Genomic DNA, 18,716 nt, shown 5'->3' with positions numbered 1-18,716 from the left:
CTATGCAAACGTATAGTTGCTTTGCTTTTTCAAACTGCACATTTTTCTCAGCTCAGTGTGCCAGTTGTTCCCCCTGTGCACAGCTGTACTGAAACTGAACAGTGCTGGCACAAACCTTGGACAATCGTAAGTTTATAATAATCACACTAGATGAATGATCTAATTTAATGCACTTCTTCTTTCGGCTATTCTCTTTCAGGGGTCACCACAGCGGATCAAACTCCTCCATCTGGCCCTGTCCTGAGTGTCCTCCACTGACACCCCAGCCACTCTGATATCCTCTACCACGCTCTCACTCTCTTCCTCTTCTTCACCTCCAACATCATCCTACATATCACCATCCTATGCTGTTTAGCTACGCTCTCCCCGGGTAACACCTTGCAATCACTAACCTCTTTCAGGTTTCGTCTCCTACAGAGGATATAGTCGACCTGTGTGCATCTTCCACCACTCTTATGTTACCCTGTGCGTGTAACCCATGTAGCCTTTCTGTTGACCTGGTGTGCTAAACCTTAAGCACATTCTCTGCCTTACACTCATTTAGAAATTCTAAAACACACTTTTTGCAAAACATTAAACACAGTTGTTCACATAAGACATTCAAACATTCAAAACTGAAAATCATGTGTTTCTTTTGGAAAACACTGCCACGCAACTGCTACACTCACCTACCAAAATCCATACCCAGTCCTCCTCACACGTTACAACACTTGAGCTATGTATGTTTAAATCAATAGTGGTTTAAATTGATGTCCACACACTCAGTCTGTATTGTCTATCTTTTTGCAGGCTTCTACCCAAGACGATTGCATGCAAGCACCTACAAGCACCTGGGAGATGGTCTGACTTGCCAGTGGATGTACTGATGCCGGGGTTGGATGTGCCATTGCCACAAAAGGACGTGCTGATGCTCCTACCTGAGGCCCAACATCTACACCGAAGGGACTGTGGGAACTAGAACCATAAATGTAGAACCACCTTTTGTCCACAAATACGGACTTGTGCCAACAGGCTGCCCAATGGAGGATGGGTTCCCTTTTCAGTCTTGGTCCTCCCAAGGTTTTCTTCCTAATTTTTTATTTATTTATTTAAACTTTATTTTACCAGGGAAAAATCCCATTAAGAACCTCTTTTTCAAGGGAGCCCTGGCCAAGATGCAACAACAGCAATACAGTTACAGCCAACAAATAAAATTACAAAGTTAATTAAAACAGGTGCATGTGAGGGAGGCTGTCTCTCCCTCACTTCCTAATCCCCACCATCATCGTGGGTTTTTCCTCGCCACTGTTGCCTTTGGCTTGCTCATTATGGATCTGGAGCCATACGATTGTAAAGCTGCTTTGTGACAACATGTGTTGTAAAAAGTGCTATATAAATAAATTTGACTTTGACTTTATGATCACAGTGTACCCTTCTTCTGATGGCTACTTCCAGCAGGATAACTCGCCATGATTCATCTCAGACAGATTTATTGAACACAACAATGAGTTCCCTGTACTCCAGTGGCCTACATAGTCAGATCTCAATCCAATAGAGCACCTTTGGGATGTGGTGGAACGGGAGATTCGCATCATTGATGTGCAGCCGACAAATCTGCAGCAACTGCGTAGCAATCACATGATGCTATCATGTCAACATGGACCAGACTCTCTGAGGAATGTTTCCAGTACCTTGTTGAATCTATGCCACAAAGGATTAAGGCAGTTCTGAATGCAAAATGGGGTCCAACCTGGTACTAGCTGTAATGGTGGTGAACCCGAGGGTAGAGAAGGATCCATTAGCAGGTGTAAAGATGTTGAATTTTAATATAGAAAAACAATGAACTGAAGTCCCAAAAGGGGACGACCCCAAAGGGTAGACAGGCAGCAGCACAAAAGGGCAAGACAAAAACGGGAGAGTCAAAAACCAGAGAAGACTAAGAGCAGCAGACAAAGGTAACAAAAGGGCCAAACAGGCAGGAGGATCAAAAACACAGAGCAAGGATCAGAAACCAGAACATCAATCAGAGAAATACACAGGATCACAGCTTGGTAAAGACACTCAGAGAGGCAACACTTCGCACTGGCGACTTGTGAACAGAGTCCTTAAGTAGGGTGTGGTGAATAGTAAATTAGAGTCAGGTGTTCTGGTCAATATTCCAGCGATGGCGCCCTCTGGCGGTCACGGGCGTGATTGCCATTCCTGACACTAGCAAGGTGTGCCTAATAACGTGGCCGGTGAGTGTATATACTGTATATACTATATTATATAGTGTATATGATTGTGATGGAAATTGTGTTATACTGATTACAAGAGAATTGTGAAGTGTGATTCAGTATGAAATCATGTGCTCATGTGTATGTGTGTATTATGACCTATGTTAAAGGAATGTGCAGAGGTAGAAAACACTCTTATCTGCCTTGACCCGCGGACCCATCAGCTGTTTCTATAAGCTGCTGCTTATGCTAAAACATGAAAACTACTGTCAGGAGAGAATGCACATGTAAGGCAAAAACTGTCTACTGTGCATTCTGCCTTGTTTCTCAGTGTGCCCAAATGTACTCTAAACATGTGATAAGAACCCCGCCTACTAAACGGTATAAAGGAGGGGGACGGTTCTCTCTCCTCTCAGCTTCTGTTCTAGACTGAACTCTCATGCTTATTTTGTCTATTAATAAATTTCTCTTTTAACCACGCCTGAGTCCTCGTATATTTCAGAAATTTCCACGACAATGATAATGAATTACATGAATGGTTTATACCTATTATTTTTACTTTTTAATTATGACCAAAACTGCTATATTTATTTAAAATATCATGGGTATACATTCAACATAATACTAATGCTACTCCCACCACTAATAATAAAACTACTGTAAATGTTTTGTTAATTTTCCTTAGCTCAAGGACAGTAACGTTTCACTGGGGGCCATCCCGTTATTTACCACTAGGTGGAGTATGGATGCCATGCAGGGCTAAATGATCACTTAATTCTACATATTTTAAATCTATTTTAATTATCTAACAATAAAAATGAATTATTGTAATAATTTAACCATCAAGCTAAAAAAAGTCTAGATCTGGTACCATGGAAATGTCTTCAGAAGGTACAAGGTGTGTGGAGCACAATGCTAATAAATCTTTTTTTCTTTTAAACTTTAGATAATTCTCCAGTGGTCTGTTTCTGTATTCATACAAGTGCTAGAGCCATCATAAGCTCTTTTTTGAGGTTCTAATTTCTGTAATCCATGTTAAATTAACTTATTCTGACAGATGCACATGAAGTCAGAATCACATGCCCACTCAACAGGCAAACAGACCATCTTTAGTACAATTAACAGCCTTTAAAATAACTTGGATGCTGGCTGCAGTCAGCTTCTAGGAATCCTCATGAATTATCATTTGTGTAAGTCAGATCATATGGTGGTCTGAATGCCACCCTCACCACACAGTCCATAAACCACATACAGTGAATTAAGTGTAAATGGAGTTTGTCACCATACTGGACCAGTAAGATAACACAATGCAACATAATGTAAGCATATTTTATTCATTCTGCTTTAACTGGAGACTGGAGTGACTCTGGAGTGTAACTGGAATCTTGGAGGTTAAGCAACAGCTGAGCTGGAAGACAAGAGACAAAAAGGTCATTCACTCACTCAAACACTAGCTTTCACCTTCAGTGCTGTAAACCACCTAATAGGTTTACCTGGTAGGTTCTGCAGATGCATCCTGGTATCCAGGATGTCCTGGAGTCTGTTCATCAGCACAAAGTAACGTAGGAGAAGCTCCTTGGGCCACAGCACCTTCTCATCCTCCATCTGGAGCTGCATCACCTGCATGTTCGCATACTGGGAGAAAAACTTGATGTTTTTCATCCACTCCCACAATCAGAATTAGAGAAAATAATTTCTTCCTTAAATTGTGCTACCTGCACACTAGACTCGGTTCCATCAAAGTTATTAAAAGAGGTATTACCAGCGGTAACTGAACCTCTTCTAACTATAGTTAACTCATCCATTACAATAGGTCACATGCCCAAATCATGTAAATTAGCAGTTATTAAACCTCTGATTAAGAAACCAAATCTTGATCCTACTGTACTATCTAATTATAGACCCATTTCAAACACATCATTTATATCTAAGATCATAGAAAAAGCTGTTGCCCAGCAATTATGCCTATATCTGCATAGGCATCACATATTTGAAAAGTTCCAATCTGGTTTTAGGCCCCATCACAGTACTGAAACAGCATTAGTTAAAGTAACAAATGACCTCCTCCTTGCTTCAGATCAAGGTTATGTATCGCTGTTAGTGCTTCTTGATCTTAGTGCAGCTTTCGACACAATTGATCATAGGATCTTGCTAGAAAGGTTAGAACGCTGGGTTGGAGTCTCTGGCACAGCCCTTTCATGGTTTCATTCTTACTTAACAAATCGCTATCAGTTTGTAGAGCTCAATAATATTCCATCCAAACATACAAAAGTTAAATATGGGGTCCCGCAAGGCTCCATTCTAGGACCACTATTATTTACATTATATATGCTACCACTGGGCACAGTTATAAACAAACATGGTGTCACTTTTCACTGCTATGCAGATGACACTCAACTTTACATATCAGCCAAACCTGATGACAAACTCAGTTTAAGAAAAATTGAGGCCTGTGTAAGAGATATTAAATGCTGGATGTCTCTAAACTTCCTCCAACTTAATGAGGACAAAACAGAAGTTCTCCTTCTGGGCCCTAAGGCCTCAAAACAGAAAATTCCAGATCTAATGCTTAATCTCGCAGGCTACCCCATTACACCTGGCACAGTAGCCAAAAACCTAGGCGTCATACTCGACTCTGACCGATCATTTGATAAATACATAGATAATACTACTAGGATAGCTTTTCTACATCTCCGTAACATTGCTAAATTAAGAAATGCATTATCACAGGATGATGCGGAAAAATTGGTGCACGCCTTTGTTAGCTCTAGATTAGACTACTGCAATGCACTACTGTCAGGATGTTCAAATAGGAATCTAAATAAACTTCAAATAGTTCAAAATGCCGCAGCCAGGGTTCTGACCAGAACTAGAAAATTTCAGCATATCAGTCCAGTCCTATCAGCCCTGCATTGCCTCCCAGTTAAATTCCGTATTGACTTTAAAATTCTTTTATTAACTTATAAAGCATTTCACGGGCTTGCTCCTGAGTACCTTCAGGAACTTATTTCCTATTACAAACCCCCACGCCCACTAAGATCACAGGGTGCTGGTCTTTTATTAGTTCCAAAAATTAATAAGGTAACAGCAGGGGGAAGAGCCTTTTCTTGTAAGGCCCCCCAGCTTTGGAATAATCTTCCTAAATGCGTCCGGGACTCTGACACAGTCACAATCTTTAAGTCTAGGTTGAAAACCCACTTATTAAGTTTAGTGTTTGATAATTAATATCCCCCCTTAGATAAAGGTACAGATCCAGGGGTTCACAGGCGAAGGGTTTTATGGTAGACTGGGGCGCTGGTGCTGTCGTCCTGTCACTGCTCGTGGTCACTCAAGTTTGTTGACAGTGCAGTGGACGGATGCCATTGTCTCAGAATGCCCCCAAGCCTATGTTACCTTCTGGTTCTGCCTTTTTAGCTAGGCTGTAATAATTTAACTAAATGCCGGAGATGCTGCCACACTCCGGAAATGTTTATAATTTCACCTGTCCTGTATATGTCCTCATACAGAGCTAATTTTCCCTGTTTCATTTCTCCACATGGCTGCCCGCCTGCTTGAGGAATAATGAGATGAGGAGACCAGCGATCCATCCTGGGCCAGCCACCTCCTGCCTAACCGGATGCATACATCATGATGGACATTATTACATATTTTTCCTTTTCTTTCTCTTCTTTCTATCTAAATTGTTGTTGTTGTTGTCATGGTGACCGGTGTCGGCCAGAGGAGGATGGGTTCCCCCCCTGAGTCTTGGATCCTCTCAAGGTTTCTTCCTCATGCAAAAAACTAGGGAGTTTTTCCTTGCCACTGTCGCCTTTGGCTTGCTCACTGGGGGCTAGGACTCGGCACTTGTAAAGCTGCTTTGTGACAACAACTGTTGTAAAAAGCGCTATATAAATAAAATTTGATTGATTGATTGATGTTCTCCTCCACATACGTCTCCCAGTCTAAAATATCTTCTTCATATACAGTGGAGTCTCCTGGGTGGAAATAGACTCCTCATCCTCCTCAAGTGTAGTAGGAAGTCTGGACAAAGAGCAAAATGCAGTAACCAAAAAATACCTATATAGTAACCAAAAAGTTGTACATTGTATTTTGGACTAGGGCTTGTCATGGTATGCCAGCCCTGTAGCCCAAGGGAGACGCCCACACACATCTGCACACACCCTTCACTTATTCTACACAAGTGACTGTAAGGAAGGAGTGAAGCTACACAAGCCTCCCGCTCTTCTGAAGTCACAGCGCCAGGGTCTCAACTTCTCGAAACATGCATGTTCAATCTCCTGAATACTAATGACCTCCACCTGTCCCTGTGTGTCCCCACCCTCCTCCACCTTTCTTACACTACTCACTTACCACTTTACATTGTGAAGTTTTGCCTCTGACGTTGCATAGTGAGCGTTCCTTGCTCGTTTTTGCCTACCGTTGTTGTGACCTTTGCTTCTCCCTTACACCTCATTCTCAGCCCGACCCCTGGATTTGTAATGGACTCTGGACTGTATGGACCATGCTGCCCTGACCCTGCTGCCCTGTGTTCGCTTCTTTTTGTACTGTGTGTTTTGTGTGTGTCTTGTGCTGCTAGCTACAGTAGATTGTGTCTGGAGGATAAAGAAGCACTACGCTGCATTTAGATCCTTTTGTGGTTTTTCCAGCACATATTACAGTCACAAATGTTACAGGTTTTGCTTCCCATCTACATGGGACCATTACTTACCCACTAACTAGAGACTGGCTTAATCTGCTAAAATCAGAACAAAAAACAAACAAAACTTGGCTATTAATGTGTCTATTTGCATGCATAAAGATTGTCTGAGCAAATTAAGTAAAAAAACTACAGCATGAAAGAACTACTCACCTGCATTTCAATTCGTTGTTGCACTTGAGAGTTCGCTCCTTACAGAACCGAATGTATTTTCATGTGTGGGTATGCAACATGGATTTGGCTTATTAATATTGTTCATTAAATGACAATGAATGAATTCTTCTGCCCTTGCACAACTTTACCATCTGCATATTTCATTCAGCACAACTAATGACTTGTAGTGTAACCTACCAAAAATGCCAATTACAATGTTCAGGAATATGAAGGAGCGAATACAAATCCACAGAACGATGTAAATGCTGCAGGTGATGCTGTCCAGCTCTGGAACCCTTTGTACTTCTGACAGCAGGACACACCAGTGAGTCATGGTGAGCAGCGTGAACAGTGTGATAAATGCATTGTGCAGATCTCTGGAGAACACAACCAGCACGCTCACTTTCAAAGCAAACACTGGCAATTATCAAATACAATGTAAAAACTGAGGAGTCCAAAATGACTGAGGAGCGACATTAGGCAAACAGCCAGAGAAAAGAACCAAGAACTATTTACTACTAATGTCACGGCCTTTCCCGACAAAGGGCAAAATTTTATATTTCCCTTAGCCCAATCCCAACCACTACACCTTGGGGAGTCGCAAGTTGACAAATGCAGAGAGAAGATGGGAATTTGCACAATATATTTATTCAACAAAAGAATTTTATATATAAAAAAAAAAAAAAAAAAAATCCATCAACTCCAAGTGCACCCAGTCCCAGTCCAGAACCTCGGCAGCCAGTTCAAGGAGGGACACGCAACAGTCCACTTAGTGTTCTGGATAGCAATGCTGCAGACAAAGGACAGAACAAAAACAAAACGCAGTCACCACTCAAAATAACTGAAATTGTAACAAAGAAACACACAAACCCACAAAGACGCAACACAAAAATGGAGCCCAAAGAATATAGAATATTTTAGCCAAACAAAATGTTCCCTAATAGGCTAGCACTGGAAAAAAAAACTACTTAACACCACAGCAAACCCTCCAAATTATAAACCCCAAAATAAATCAAACCAAACAAATCCAAATCCCTTACACACAACCAAAAATCAAATAATGAAATAAACCTATAGCAGTACCCAGCCTAATAGAAAGCAACTTAGCTATTTATAGCAACGGACTCCAACAAACTAAAACAAAAATGAAAAATTAAAATGTACTGCCCTAAAACTACGACTGGTGGATGGCAGAAGGTTAAAATTCTTCTAAAAAGGTAGGGGGTTGCACTTAGCTTTTTATCAGCGTGCTTCTCGTGCACAGACAGCACCAGCAGCAGAGTCTCTCACGTTCTCGCTTTCACCAGCAGCTCAGCTGTATTTACTCCGGCACGTCCCAACTTCTCAGATCAGTCGGACAAAACAGACACCGCTTGGTTCACTCGGTTCACCCTTCAAACAACGGAAGTCTTTCCGCTTTGTTGCGTACTTGCCAGAGTCGGGAGCAGTGTCCGCCTGTGTCACGCCTTTTCTGGCCTTTAACACATGAATGGTGGAGAAAATCAAGCGTTGACAGGTCATCTAGGCTACATGCTGTCTAAAGTGACGTCATTCATGAATAGTCATTTTTTATTAGAAAGCCTTTTATCTACTAAGATTTGGAAGAAAAGCAAGGGGCTATTTACACAATTCCCATAGAAACGCAACCCATTAACAGATATAACGGATATAGCATTGAAGTGATGATCACCTTTACAGCTTGTTATTTAGCAGTTGCCTGTAGTCTGCTGGTCTGAATCATGTTTAACTAATTAATTGTAATGAAAATACCATCTAAGCATTAATCATTTTAAAATGGTAGTCTGTAGCCTTATCACACAAGGGGGGAGGAGTGTTAATGTTGAACAAATAATAACTCACTTGAAACTTACCAGTAATATAAAAAGATGTAATATACCACACATACCAGTGTGAGCGGTAATTTAGGAAGGAAGTTTCTAATTGTGTCTAGCCTTATAATTTTGATTGTAAGGGCAGGGTAAAGGTTAGGTTTCTGCCAACATGTAAAATCTTATGGAATTTGTATCTGTCCCCATGGACAGAGGTATCTATGTTCCCAAATCTGAAAGGCAGAAGCCGTTCTTAATGAATTATCTCCTACGATTGGACGACAGGAACAGACAGAAATAGACCTGAACTGAACTGAGCAGATGTGTAGTCTGTCTTGTTAAGTGAGGATGTAGGTGCTTACATGTGTATCCTGACTTAGTCATGGCATGGAGTTGGGTTTAGGGGGATACTGCTGCTTCTCCCTGGTCCACCATCCACGGGACCACGTTCTTCTCTCCAGCCCCACTGGAGACAACAGCAAAACAGGAGCAGCTGGAATTCAGCCAGTTCTCTATGTGTTTCAGCAGATGTACCTGAGTTAGAAGGTGAGCTACTACCTTTGCATGTAGAAAAGCAGGTAGGCTGTTTTTGCCCTGCTCTTAAGGACGGCTGGCTCTGTCTTTTTTGAAACCTTTGAATCGTTGAATTTTAACCAGCACTCTCCTTTCTCCTCAGCTACGTCGCTGATGTAGTGCCCTGTCAGGGAAGCAAGATGTCATTAGTCACTTTATAGTTTCTACTGCATGTTTGTGGATATTATCAGACTGCTCACCACTGTCCATGCTGCCACCCAAATGAGACACCACAGCGTGGAGTCTGTAGATGTCTGTGTGAACAGTTTCCTGCAAACAACAAGTACATCTGTTTTTTCATATGATTAAGTAAGAATGCATCTTAGATCGTTGATATGGGTCTCTCTCATATCTATCTATCTCTCTCAGCCTGTCTTTCTCAGTCTCTCTCAGCATCTTTCAATCTTCTTTTTCATCTCTCTCTCTATATCCTCACCAGTGGGCTGACGTGCTGTACTTTCTCTCCCTGTCCTTCTCTGCTCTCATTTACTACTAATGGGTTGAGAGAACTACATCATTATGGCAGGTACGTATAAACGTAGACAGGTTGTAAATCCAAAATTTAATTGATCACTGTAGGAAAATGGCTGATGTTTACCTTGTTCTGGCACAGAGCTTTTCTCCAGATTATCCTCCTCATGTCCTTTGTCCTGGGTGTATGCTGGTCCACTGTGGACACATCACAAAGCCATTCAGTTAGCGTCTCATTGCTAATTGTGAAAGGGTGGACAGAGGTGAGAGAGCGTATGCTCAGGCCGTTGTACAAGCTGACCTTAACGGTTGCCCGAGTGAAGCCACTCCAGGGAGGACAGAGAGGTCCAGCTCTGAGGGGATGTCCATTAGGTTTGTTAGTTTCTTGCCCAGCATGTCAAACCTCTTAATGTGGAGGATCAGAACTCTGTTCCAAAAGGAAAAATGATGTAAGAATTGGAAGAGTGTGAGATGACTGCTTTAAAACTCATTGTTTGTGGTAATTCACATAATGCGAGACTCACCGTGGGAGTGTGAAGAACTCCACCACTTCACATGCCTCGGTGCCTTGACCACATTCACATTTGAACTCCAAAACCGTTGACTGAAAAAAAGTTTTGATTGAGAGTGACAATGGTTAGGATGGCTCCCTAACTTAACAAACTGGCAAAAAAAGTGTTGTCCAGTAGGGGTGTGTGAGGTGACAGACCTTGAAGTAATTGTGTAGGCTGTCAGTCAAGGTAGAGCTCAGGTTAACAGAGAGGTGGTTGAAGTCCTCCACTCTGGAGCTCTGCAGTCCACAGCTTTCAAACAACAGAAATCAACAGAGAGGTTACAACATTCACACAGAAATAACCCACATTATCCCATACCAAGTGTGTGCATACTTTGTGACAATGCACACTCTGAAGAAACACATGTTAAGAACAGTTGATTTACAAGAAGGAGATGTGGTGATATAGCACAGAATTACCTGCTGCAGGTGCGCACAGATTTGAGGTGAAACTCAAAATTTGCCACAGGGCAGATGTAAGAGAAGGAGGAAACCCTGAGTGTCTCTCCCTCCTCCTTCAGCTGAAGCAAACACATCATCAGGAACTCATGAGCATCCTGTGGAAGACAGTACATCGGAACGGCATTACTCCTGGACTTCAGCAGCAACAGAGTTGAGAAAACAAAGAAGGTTGTGTGCAGTTCCTGCAGACTACTGCATGTGGTTCTGATGTGTTCTGAATGGCTCAGAGGGTTGTTTAGCCGAACCTGTTCGTAGTCCTCTCCAAACGCAGGGCATCTGACTGAAATACAGGCATTCAGGGCTCTCAGGAGCTTCTTCTTCTTTGAAGAGCTACGACTAGTGAGCCTGCCTTGCTGTAGATCTGCAAAACATCTACGCACAGTAACAGGGAGACCAATGTGGTTTATAACTCTCAGCATCACAACACCTCTCTAAGCACTCATAATTGAACAGTTCATTTAGACATGTGACTTCTCTGTTCCAGATCAGGTACCTGAGCATCTGGCAGCTGGATGGATCCGTCCAGCTGGAGCACTGAGCTCTGATGGGGCTCCAGAAGCAGGAGAGACTCAGAAGACACTGCAGAGTGGCGTTCATATAACATGTATTCCCAATGTTGGGAAACCTAACAGGACATTAATGTTTAGAATAGATTTAATACATAATCAGTAAAACTTCCAGGCCACTAGGTGTCAATGTCACATAATTTCAGAATTTGAAGAAGAACTGCAAAAATACTTATTGCTCCTTTAATTGCTACGTGCCTTTATTTTGGTTCAGAGATAAAGACTGTGTACATTACATCTGTGTACACTGCAAAATCACGTAATGGTTGTGTGCTAAAACACAACGTGTTCTGTCTTTACCAGAGCTGTTGGATCTCTGTGTCTCTGCCAGCAGAAACAGTGGGGGCGTGTCCTTGGCCCTCACCCTGGCCACTCTCAGTCACCCTTTCACTACTGACGATGTGCGGTAACAGGTGCTGCAAATTCTGCACACGAAAGTCTCCCTCTACCACAACAGCCGGCAATCTGAAAGAGAGAGTAAAGTGACAGATGAATATGGAGTTTGTGTAGTGCACAAAATGTTCACATACATACAAATGTTGTTTTTAATATTTTTCAGTTTCTCTTGATTTATGCCACAATGTCAATATATAACCATTATAGATTGTCCATACTTTACTGTGCCATGAAGATGACTTTAATAATGTACCCACCTATCCATGGGCACAGAGCACACATCTTTATCAGCAGCCCCTATGGAGAGAACAAAACCTTGGAGTAAGTGTCTTTGACTAAAACATACTATGCAAAGGTACAAAATCATAAAAGATTCTGAGCTCTGACCAGGAACAATCCCTTCCGTGTTCTTGGGTTCAGTAGGGAGTTTGTTGTTGGACCTGGGGGCAAATAATTCCAGGGAAAAATCATAGACAGAATAAATAATAACCAAATGTGCATGTGACTACACATGTGCATGTGACTACACAATTCATAAGGCTGGGACGGTTTTCATACCTGGTTAAGTGTCCCTCAGAGGAAGAGGAGCAAGAGATGGAGGAGGAGCTGACATTCAAGGACTGAGTGTCAGTTACTTGTGTCAGGGAGGATGACTCTATATGTCTCCACCATCTTTGCTTTTTCTTCTTTTTAACTTCACTATTCACACCCTCTTTGTTCTTTTTCTGTAGGAAACCATTGGTTTGTCAAATCATGGGTATGGGAAACCTCAGTACACCCTAAAAAGCATCACATCTTAAATCGAAAAATATCGGAGAAAATATCGGAGAATCGGAGAATAACCGGTATAAAAATGCCGGTTACTCCTTTTTAGACCACAACGTATAAAAACGTTAGATAGCTACCTTCATACACGAGTAAATGCAACCCATTTGTCCGATATACGCTCCTTCCTAACAGAATTAATGTAAACGTCGTCGCGTCGGGTTTGCAGGTACTTTAAATGTGATGTTCGCGATATATTGACCTGGTTCTATTGTGCAGCGCTGTCACGGCCTCGTTGTTAACGTCAGTAGCTATATGACGTAATAGTGCTGCGTTCTGTTATCGTTAAGTGTGAAGCTGTAAGCTCCAGACTATTTAGCACAACTTCTATACCCTATATCCAAAACCAAACACTTAGGTCCTCAGACACAGGTCTTCTGGTGATTCCAAAATACAAGCTTGTCACTGCTCGTGGGCGCTCATTCTGTGTAATGGCCCCAAAACTGTGGAATGGCCTCCCGCAACATCTCCGCCTCTGTTCATCCTTTTCCTCCTTCAAAACTCAGCTTAAAACTCACCTTTTCTCTCAGTATTTTCTCCCTTCCACATAGTCATAGTATGGTTTAATTAATTATATTTATTTATTTAATTAGGGTTCACACACGTAGTGTGGGAAACCTATTGTAATTGTCGGGTTTTTTCTTCTTATTATTATTATTATTTTTCTCCGCATAAAACGCATACTGCAGCCTAGACCGTAAGGCCCAGAGACACCAAACTTGGCAGAATGGTGTAGTCTCCTTGCGAGACCGTGTAAAAGCACAGAGACCCACATTGGCCTGATGGTGGCGCTATAGCGCACCATTTTGCGTTTTGGTCCATATCTCCCAAACCGTAGGGCCTAGAAACAAAATTCCACTTCTGATGCATTCCTTGGCTCAAGCCAAACAAAAAAGCCTCAAGAACCATTAAGCTCCGCCTACTTAGATTTTTTGCTAATTTGCATAATATGTAAAACCTACTTTTTTATACTAGTCCCTGGTTTTTCATCGGATCACCACAACCTTGGTGTCAAAATATTCAGGAGAATCTCATTATCAAAGTTGCTTAAAAACATTTTGAGATTTGCATACAGTCTGGTTGTCACATGTCAATCAATAGCTCCAAGGCGTGGCCAAATTTACTTAAACAGCCATATCTCAGCAACGCTTTGACCGATCTTCATAAAATTTTAACCGTTGTTAGAGCACATGACTACGAGGTCATACGTCAAAGCTGGCCACGATTGTCCAATAGGGGGCGCTATAACATGGGAAAAACTGTATCTCAGAAACCATTAGTCACATCAAGCCAAAACTTTACAGGCATCATCAGGGGCCCAAGTGATATCAAGACACACAATGATGACATCATCACTCAAAAAACATGGCCGCCATGAGCCAATTAATTTTTATTTGAAATAATTGGCCATTTGACAGACTTACCATTGGCCAAACAACATGAAACCTCACCACTGTGCATATCTCAGGACTATGTGTCATGCTGTGCAGTTTTAAAACATATGGCCACTAGGTGGCGCTATTTGTGAAAATCATGCATAACTCCTCCAAATTTTCACTTAGGAACATGCAACTTGTTTCATTTTATTCCTTGCAGTAGACCTGACAACTTTGCAATTACAAGTCCTATTAAAAAATGCATACTTTTGTCACATTCATCTATTGTTTGAAAATAGCTATTTACAAACTAGTCATAGGAATTTGATCCAATTATGGAAAAATTGCTATGAGCATAATCAGTAGACTCTGTAGGTAAAAACTGAGTAAAAAAATGTTGGATTTTTATTTTTCTGATTGGTCCATTTTCCCATTATATCATTGTGGCCATGCCATATATGACCTATATTGCTATAACTCATACACCATGTATGCAATCAATTCCCAATTTGAAAGGCTTTTATATCCTGAAGTCCTTCTGAGGTATGCCAAGTTTGGTTCAAATTGGCCTGTCGGGGGCGCTACAGTACCCAAAAACCTAAGAAAACATAAAAACTCATGCTGCAATCTTGTTATGCAGAATACAGACAAGTAATTGGTCTTGTATGATCCAGATCAATAAGTTCTATAACATTGCAATTGCATCTTATAACAAAAAGTGCACTGCCTGACCAGAAATGAACCTTTTAATTCACCAAAATGTCATATTGCATTACTGAGATTAATGAGATATCAGTATGGTAGTACTTGGGCTCCATCTAGTGGCCAAACATCGAAATGGACTGAAAACTATTTCTAACATGAAATACCACACAAACACACACACAAAGCTGATCTCAGCATGTGATTTAGTTCTGTGATCTAAATCATTTTGCCAATACAATTTATTTTGAACCTTTTGTGTCTTTACTGCCTCAACTGAATCTTTTTTTTTTTAATAAAGTACACTGCCTGACCAGAAATTAACCTTTAAGTCACCAAAATGTCCTATTTCATTACTGAGATTAATGAGATATCAGTATGGTAGTACTTGGCCTCCATCTAGTGGCCATATTCCGGAACTGACTGAAAACTATTACATGAAACACCACACAAACACACACAAAGCTGATCTCAGCATTGTGATTTAGTTCTGTGATCTGACTCAATTTCCCAATACACATTATGTTGATCCTTTTTGGGCCTTTAGTGCCCTAATTGAACCTTTTTTTGCACATTGATTTATTTGTGCATTTTTTTCCACTCAAATAGCTTCTTTTCACATTTAGGGTCTAAAGGACCTTTTGGGCCTCTGCCTATTGAGGCCAAGAGGCCTATTCGTGTGTGAACCCGCCAATTGCCGCTTGCGGCTATATTTATTATTATTTTTCTACTGATAAAACGCATACTGCAGCCTAGACCGTAAGGCCCAGGGAGACCAAACTTGGCAGGATGGTGTAGTCTCTTTGCGAGACCGTGCTAAAGCACAGAGACCCACATTGGCCTGATGGTGGCGCTATAGCGCACCTTTTTGCGTTTTGGTCCATATCTCCCAAACCGTAGGGCCTAGAAACAAAATTCCACTTCTGTTGGATTCCTTGGCTCAAGCCAAACAAAAAAGCCTCAAGAACCATTAAGCTCCGCCTACTTAGATTTTTTGCTAATTTGCATAATATGCAAAACCTACTTTTTCCTACTACTCCTTGGTTTTTCATCGGATCACCACAACCTTGGTGTCAAAATATTCAGGAGAATCTCATTATCAAAGTTGCTTAAAAACATTTTGAGATTTGCATACAGTCTGGTTGTCACATGTCAATCAATAGCTCCAAGGCGTGGCCAAATTTACTTAAACAGCCATATCTCAGCAACGCTTTGACGGATCTTCATAAAATTTTAACAGTTGTTAGGGCACATGACTCCGAGGTCATAGGTCAAAGCTGGCCTCGATTGTCCAATAGGGGGCGCTATAACATGGGAAAAACTGTATCTCAGAAACCATTAGTCACATCAAGCCAAAACTTTACAGGCATCATCAGGGGCCCAAGTGATATCAAGACACACAATGATGACATCATCACTCAAAAAACATGGCCGCCATGAGCCAATTAATTTTTATTTGAAATAATTTGCCATTTGACAGACTTACCATTGGCCAAACAACATGAAACCTCACCACTGTGCATATCTCAGGACTATGTGTCATGCTGTGCAGTTTTAAAACATATGGCCACTAGGTGGCGCTATTTGTGAAAATCATGCATAACTCCTCCAAATTTTCACTTACGAACATGCAGCTTGTTTCATTTTATTCCTTGCAGTAGACCTGACAACTTTGCAATTACAAGTCCTATTAAAAAATGCATACTTTTGTCACATTCATCTATTGTTTGAAAATAGCTATTTACAAACTAGTCATAGGAATTTGATCCAATTATGGAAAAATTGCTATGAGCATAATCAGTAGACTCTGTAGGTAAAAACTGAGTAAAAAAATGTTGGATTTTTATTTTTCTGATTGGTCCATTTTCCCATTATATCATTGTGGCCATGCCATATATGACCTATATTGCTATAACTCATACACCATGTATGCAATCAATTCCCAATTTGAAAGGCTTTTATATCCTGAAGTCCTTCTGAGGTATGCCAAGTTTGGTTCAAATTGGCCTGTCGGGGGCGCTACAGTACCCAAAAACCTAAGAAAACATAAAAACTCATGCTGCAATCTTGTTATGCAGAATACAGACAAGTAATTGGTCTTGTATGATCCAGATCAATAAGTTCTATAACATTGCAATTGCATCTTATAACAAAAAGTGCACTGCCTGACCAGAAATGAACCTTTTAATTCACCAAAATGTCATATTGCATTACTGAGATTAATGAGATATCAGTATGGTAGTACTTGGGCTCCATCTAGTGGCCAAACATCGAAATGGACTGAAAACTATTTCTAACATGAAATACCACACAAACACACACACAAAGCTGATCTCAGCATGTGATTTAGTTCTGTGATCTAAATCATTTTGCCAATACAATTTATTTTGAACCTTTTGTGTCTTTACTGCCTCAACTGAATCTTTTTTTTTTTAATAAAGTACACTGCCTGACCAGAAATTAACCTTTAAGTCACCAAAATGTCCTATTTCATTACTGAGATTAATGAGATATCAGTATGGTAGTACTTGGCCTCCATCTAGTGGCCATATTCCGGAACTGACTGAAAACTATTACATGAAACACCACACAAACACACACAAAGCTGATCTCAGCATTGTGATTTAGTTCTGTGATCTGACTCAATTTCCCAATACACATTATGTTGATCCTTTTTGGGCCTTTAGTGCCCTAATTGAACCTTTTTTTGCACATTGATTTATTTGTGCATTTTTTTCCACTCAAATAGCTTCTTTTCACATTTAGGGTCTAAAGGACCTTTTGGGCCTCTGCCTATTGAGGCCAAGAGGCCTATTCGTGTGTGAACCCGCCAATTGCCGCTTGCGGCTATATTTGTTATTTGTTTTTTTTCCCCATAGGATTTTTGTAAAGTGTCCTTGGGTACTAGAAAGGCGCTATATAAGTTTAACTTATATTAAATACGTTGTTTAAATATCTAAGTGACGCACTACCGCTACTAGTGGTGAGAAAGTGTACTGCATTTTATTCAAAATCAATGCGGTCCGGCGGCCCTCTGCGGCCCAAAGTTTAAAACTGTTGTTCTTTTGAGGCCCTCAAGGTGGCGTTCGCGGCCCACAGTTGGGTTAAGAATCTCATCTAGATGAGGTTTTGGGGCTAAATCATCTCTTGACTGTCATGATGATGCCCGATGTTGTGAGGGTTTTGTGTGTTTTTTTGTTTTTGTTTGCCCAATCTTTCCTTTGCAACCTTTCAGTGACTCTGCAATATACTCCGCAGGGGACGACCAAGTTCATGGTCATGGTTCATGGATCATGAAATCCCTTCACCCTTTAGTGCTAAGGTTTAGTGATTCATCTTATACATTATTATACTAGAAAAATCCAAATACTAGAATGTAAGATACTGATTAGTGAAAGAAATCTGCACAATTACACACACAGCTTGGGCACCTTGCAGGGCTTTGAGCTTTTATGAAAAGTGCGGTTCAATTATATTTCACATGTACAGTATCAGCTACTCTTTTTGCATTTTAAAGTCCCCTCTAATTTATAACTGTCCAACAATATTTCAGGTTGTCCTAAAATATTTCCTGATTGCTTATAAACTGTTTCTTCACAGCTGATTGCCTGACTGAATCTATAGATTGCCTTTCCTGCATTTACACTGAATGTAGTTTGACAACATTATAAAGGATATATGTTTCCAAAACATGCATAGAAATTCAAGTCATGGAGTACAAATTTAATTTGATCAAATTACAACTTGACAGAAAAAGTAAAACTGCATTTTCATTAAATAAATATACAAAATTCAGATTCAAATTGTAGCTGTAGAGAGAGGAATAAAATCCATCCAATTGTCATTAACAAAAAACAAGCAAAAACAAAACACACACACACACACACACACACACACACACACACACACACAAAACAGA

General features: G+C 40.8%; 1 protein-coding gene and 1 long non-coding RNA gene across 3 annotated transcripts; both read right to left on the bottom strand.

The window, feature by feature from the left end:
* Positions 1-7,726: 7,726 nt before the first annotated feature.
* LOC143504369 (uncharacterized) lies at positions 7,727-10,364 on the bottom strand. Of its 2 annotated transcripts, none has more exons than XR_013127562.1 (5): positions 10,219-10,364; positions 9,647-10,115; positions 9,432-9,570; positions 9,236-9,339; positions 7,727-8,520 (listed from the first exon to the last, which is right to left on the bottom strand). It is a non-coding gene; the product is annotated as an uncharacterized LOC143504369 (long non-coding RNA). The 2 variants fall into 2 exon arrangements; XR_013127563.1 differs by having other exon boundaries at positions 9,650-10,115.
* A 691-nt stretch (positions 10,365-11,055) lies between these two features.
* Positions 11,056-13,185, bottom strand: LOC143504363 (ubiquitin carboxyl-terminal hydrolase 37-like). Its single transcript, XM_076995900.1, has 8 exons — positions 12,800-13,185; positions 12,453-12,619; positions 12,282-12,334; positions 12,152-12,191; positions 11,799-11,963; positions 11,426-11,557; positions 11,178-11,304; positions 11,056-11,061 (listed from the first exon to the last, which is right to left on the bottom strand). The coding sequence occupies exons 1-8, from the start codon at positions 12,824-12,826 to the stop codon at positions 11,056-11,058; spliced, it is 717 nt and encodes a 238-aa protein (XP_076852015.1). The 5' UTR covers positions 12,827-13,185.
* Between the last annotated feature and the right edge of the window lie 5,531 nt (positions 13,186-18,716).

This window comes from Brachyhypopomus gauderio, unplaced genomic scaffold, assembly GCF_052324685.1.
Source record: "Brachyhypopomus gauderio isolate BG-103 unplaced genomic scaffold, BGAUD_0.2 sc272, whole genome shotgun sequence".
Lineage (NCBI taxonomy): Eukaryota > Metazoa > Chordata > Actinopteri > Gymnotiformes > Hypopomidae > Brachyhypopomus > Brachyhypopomus gauderio.
This window is presented reverse-complemented; position numbering and strand designations above follow the sequence as displayed.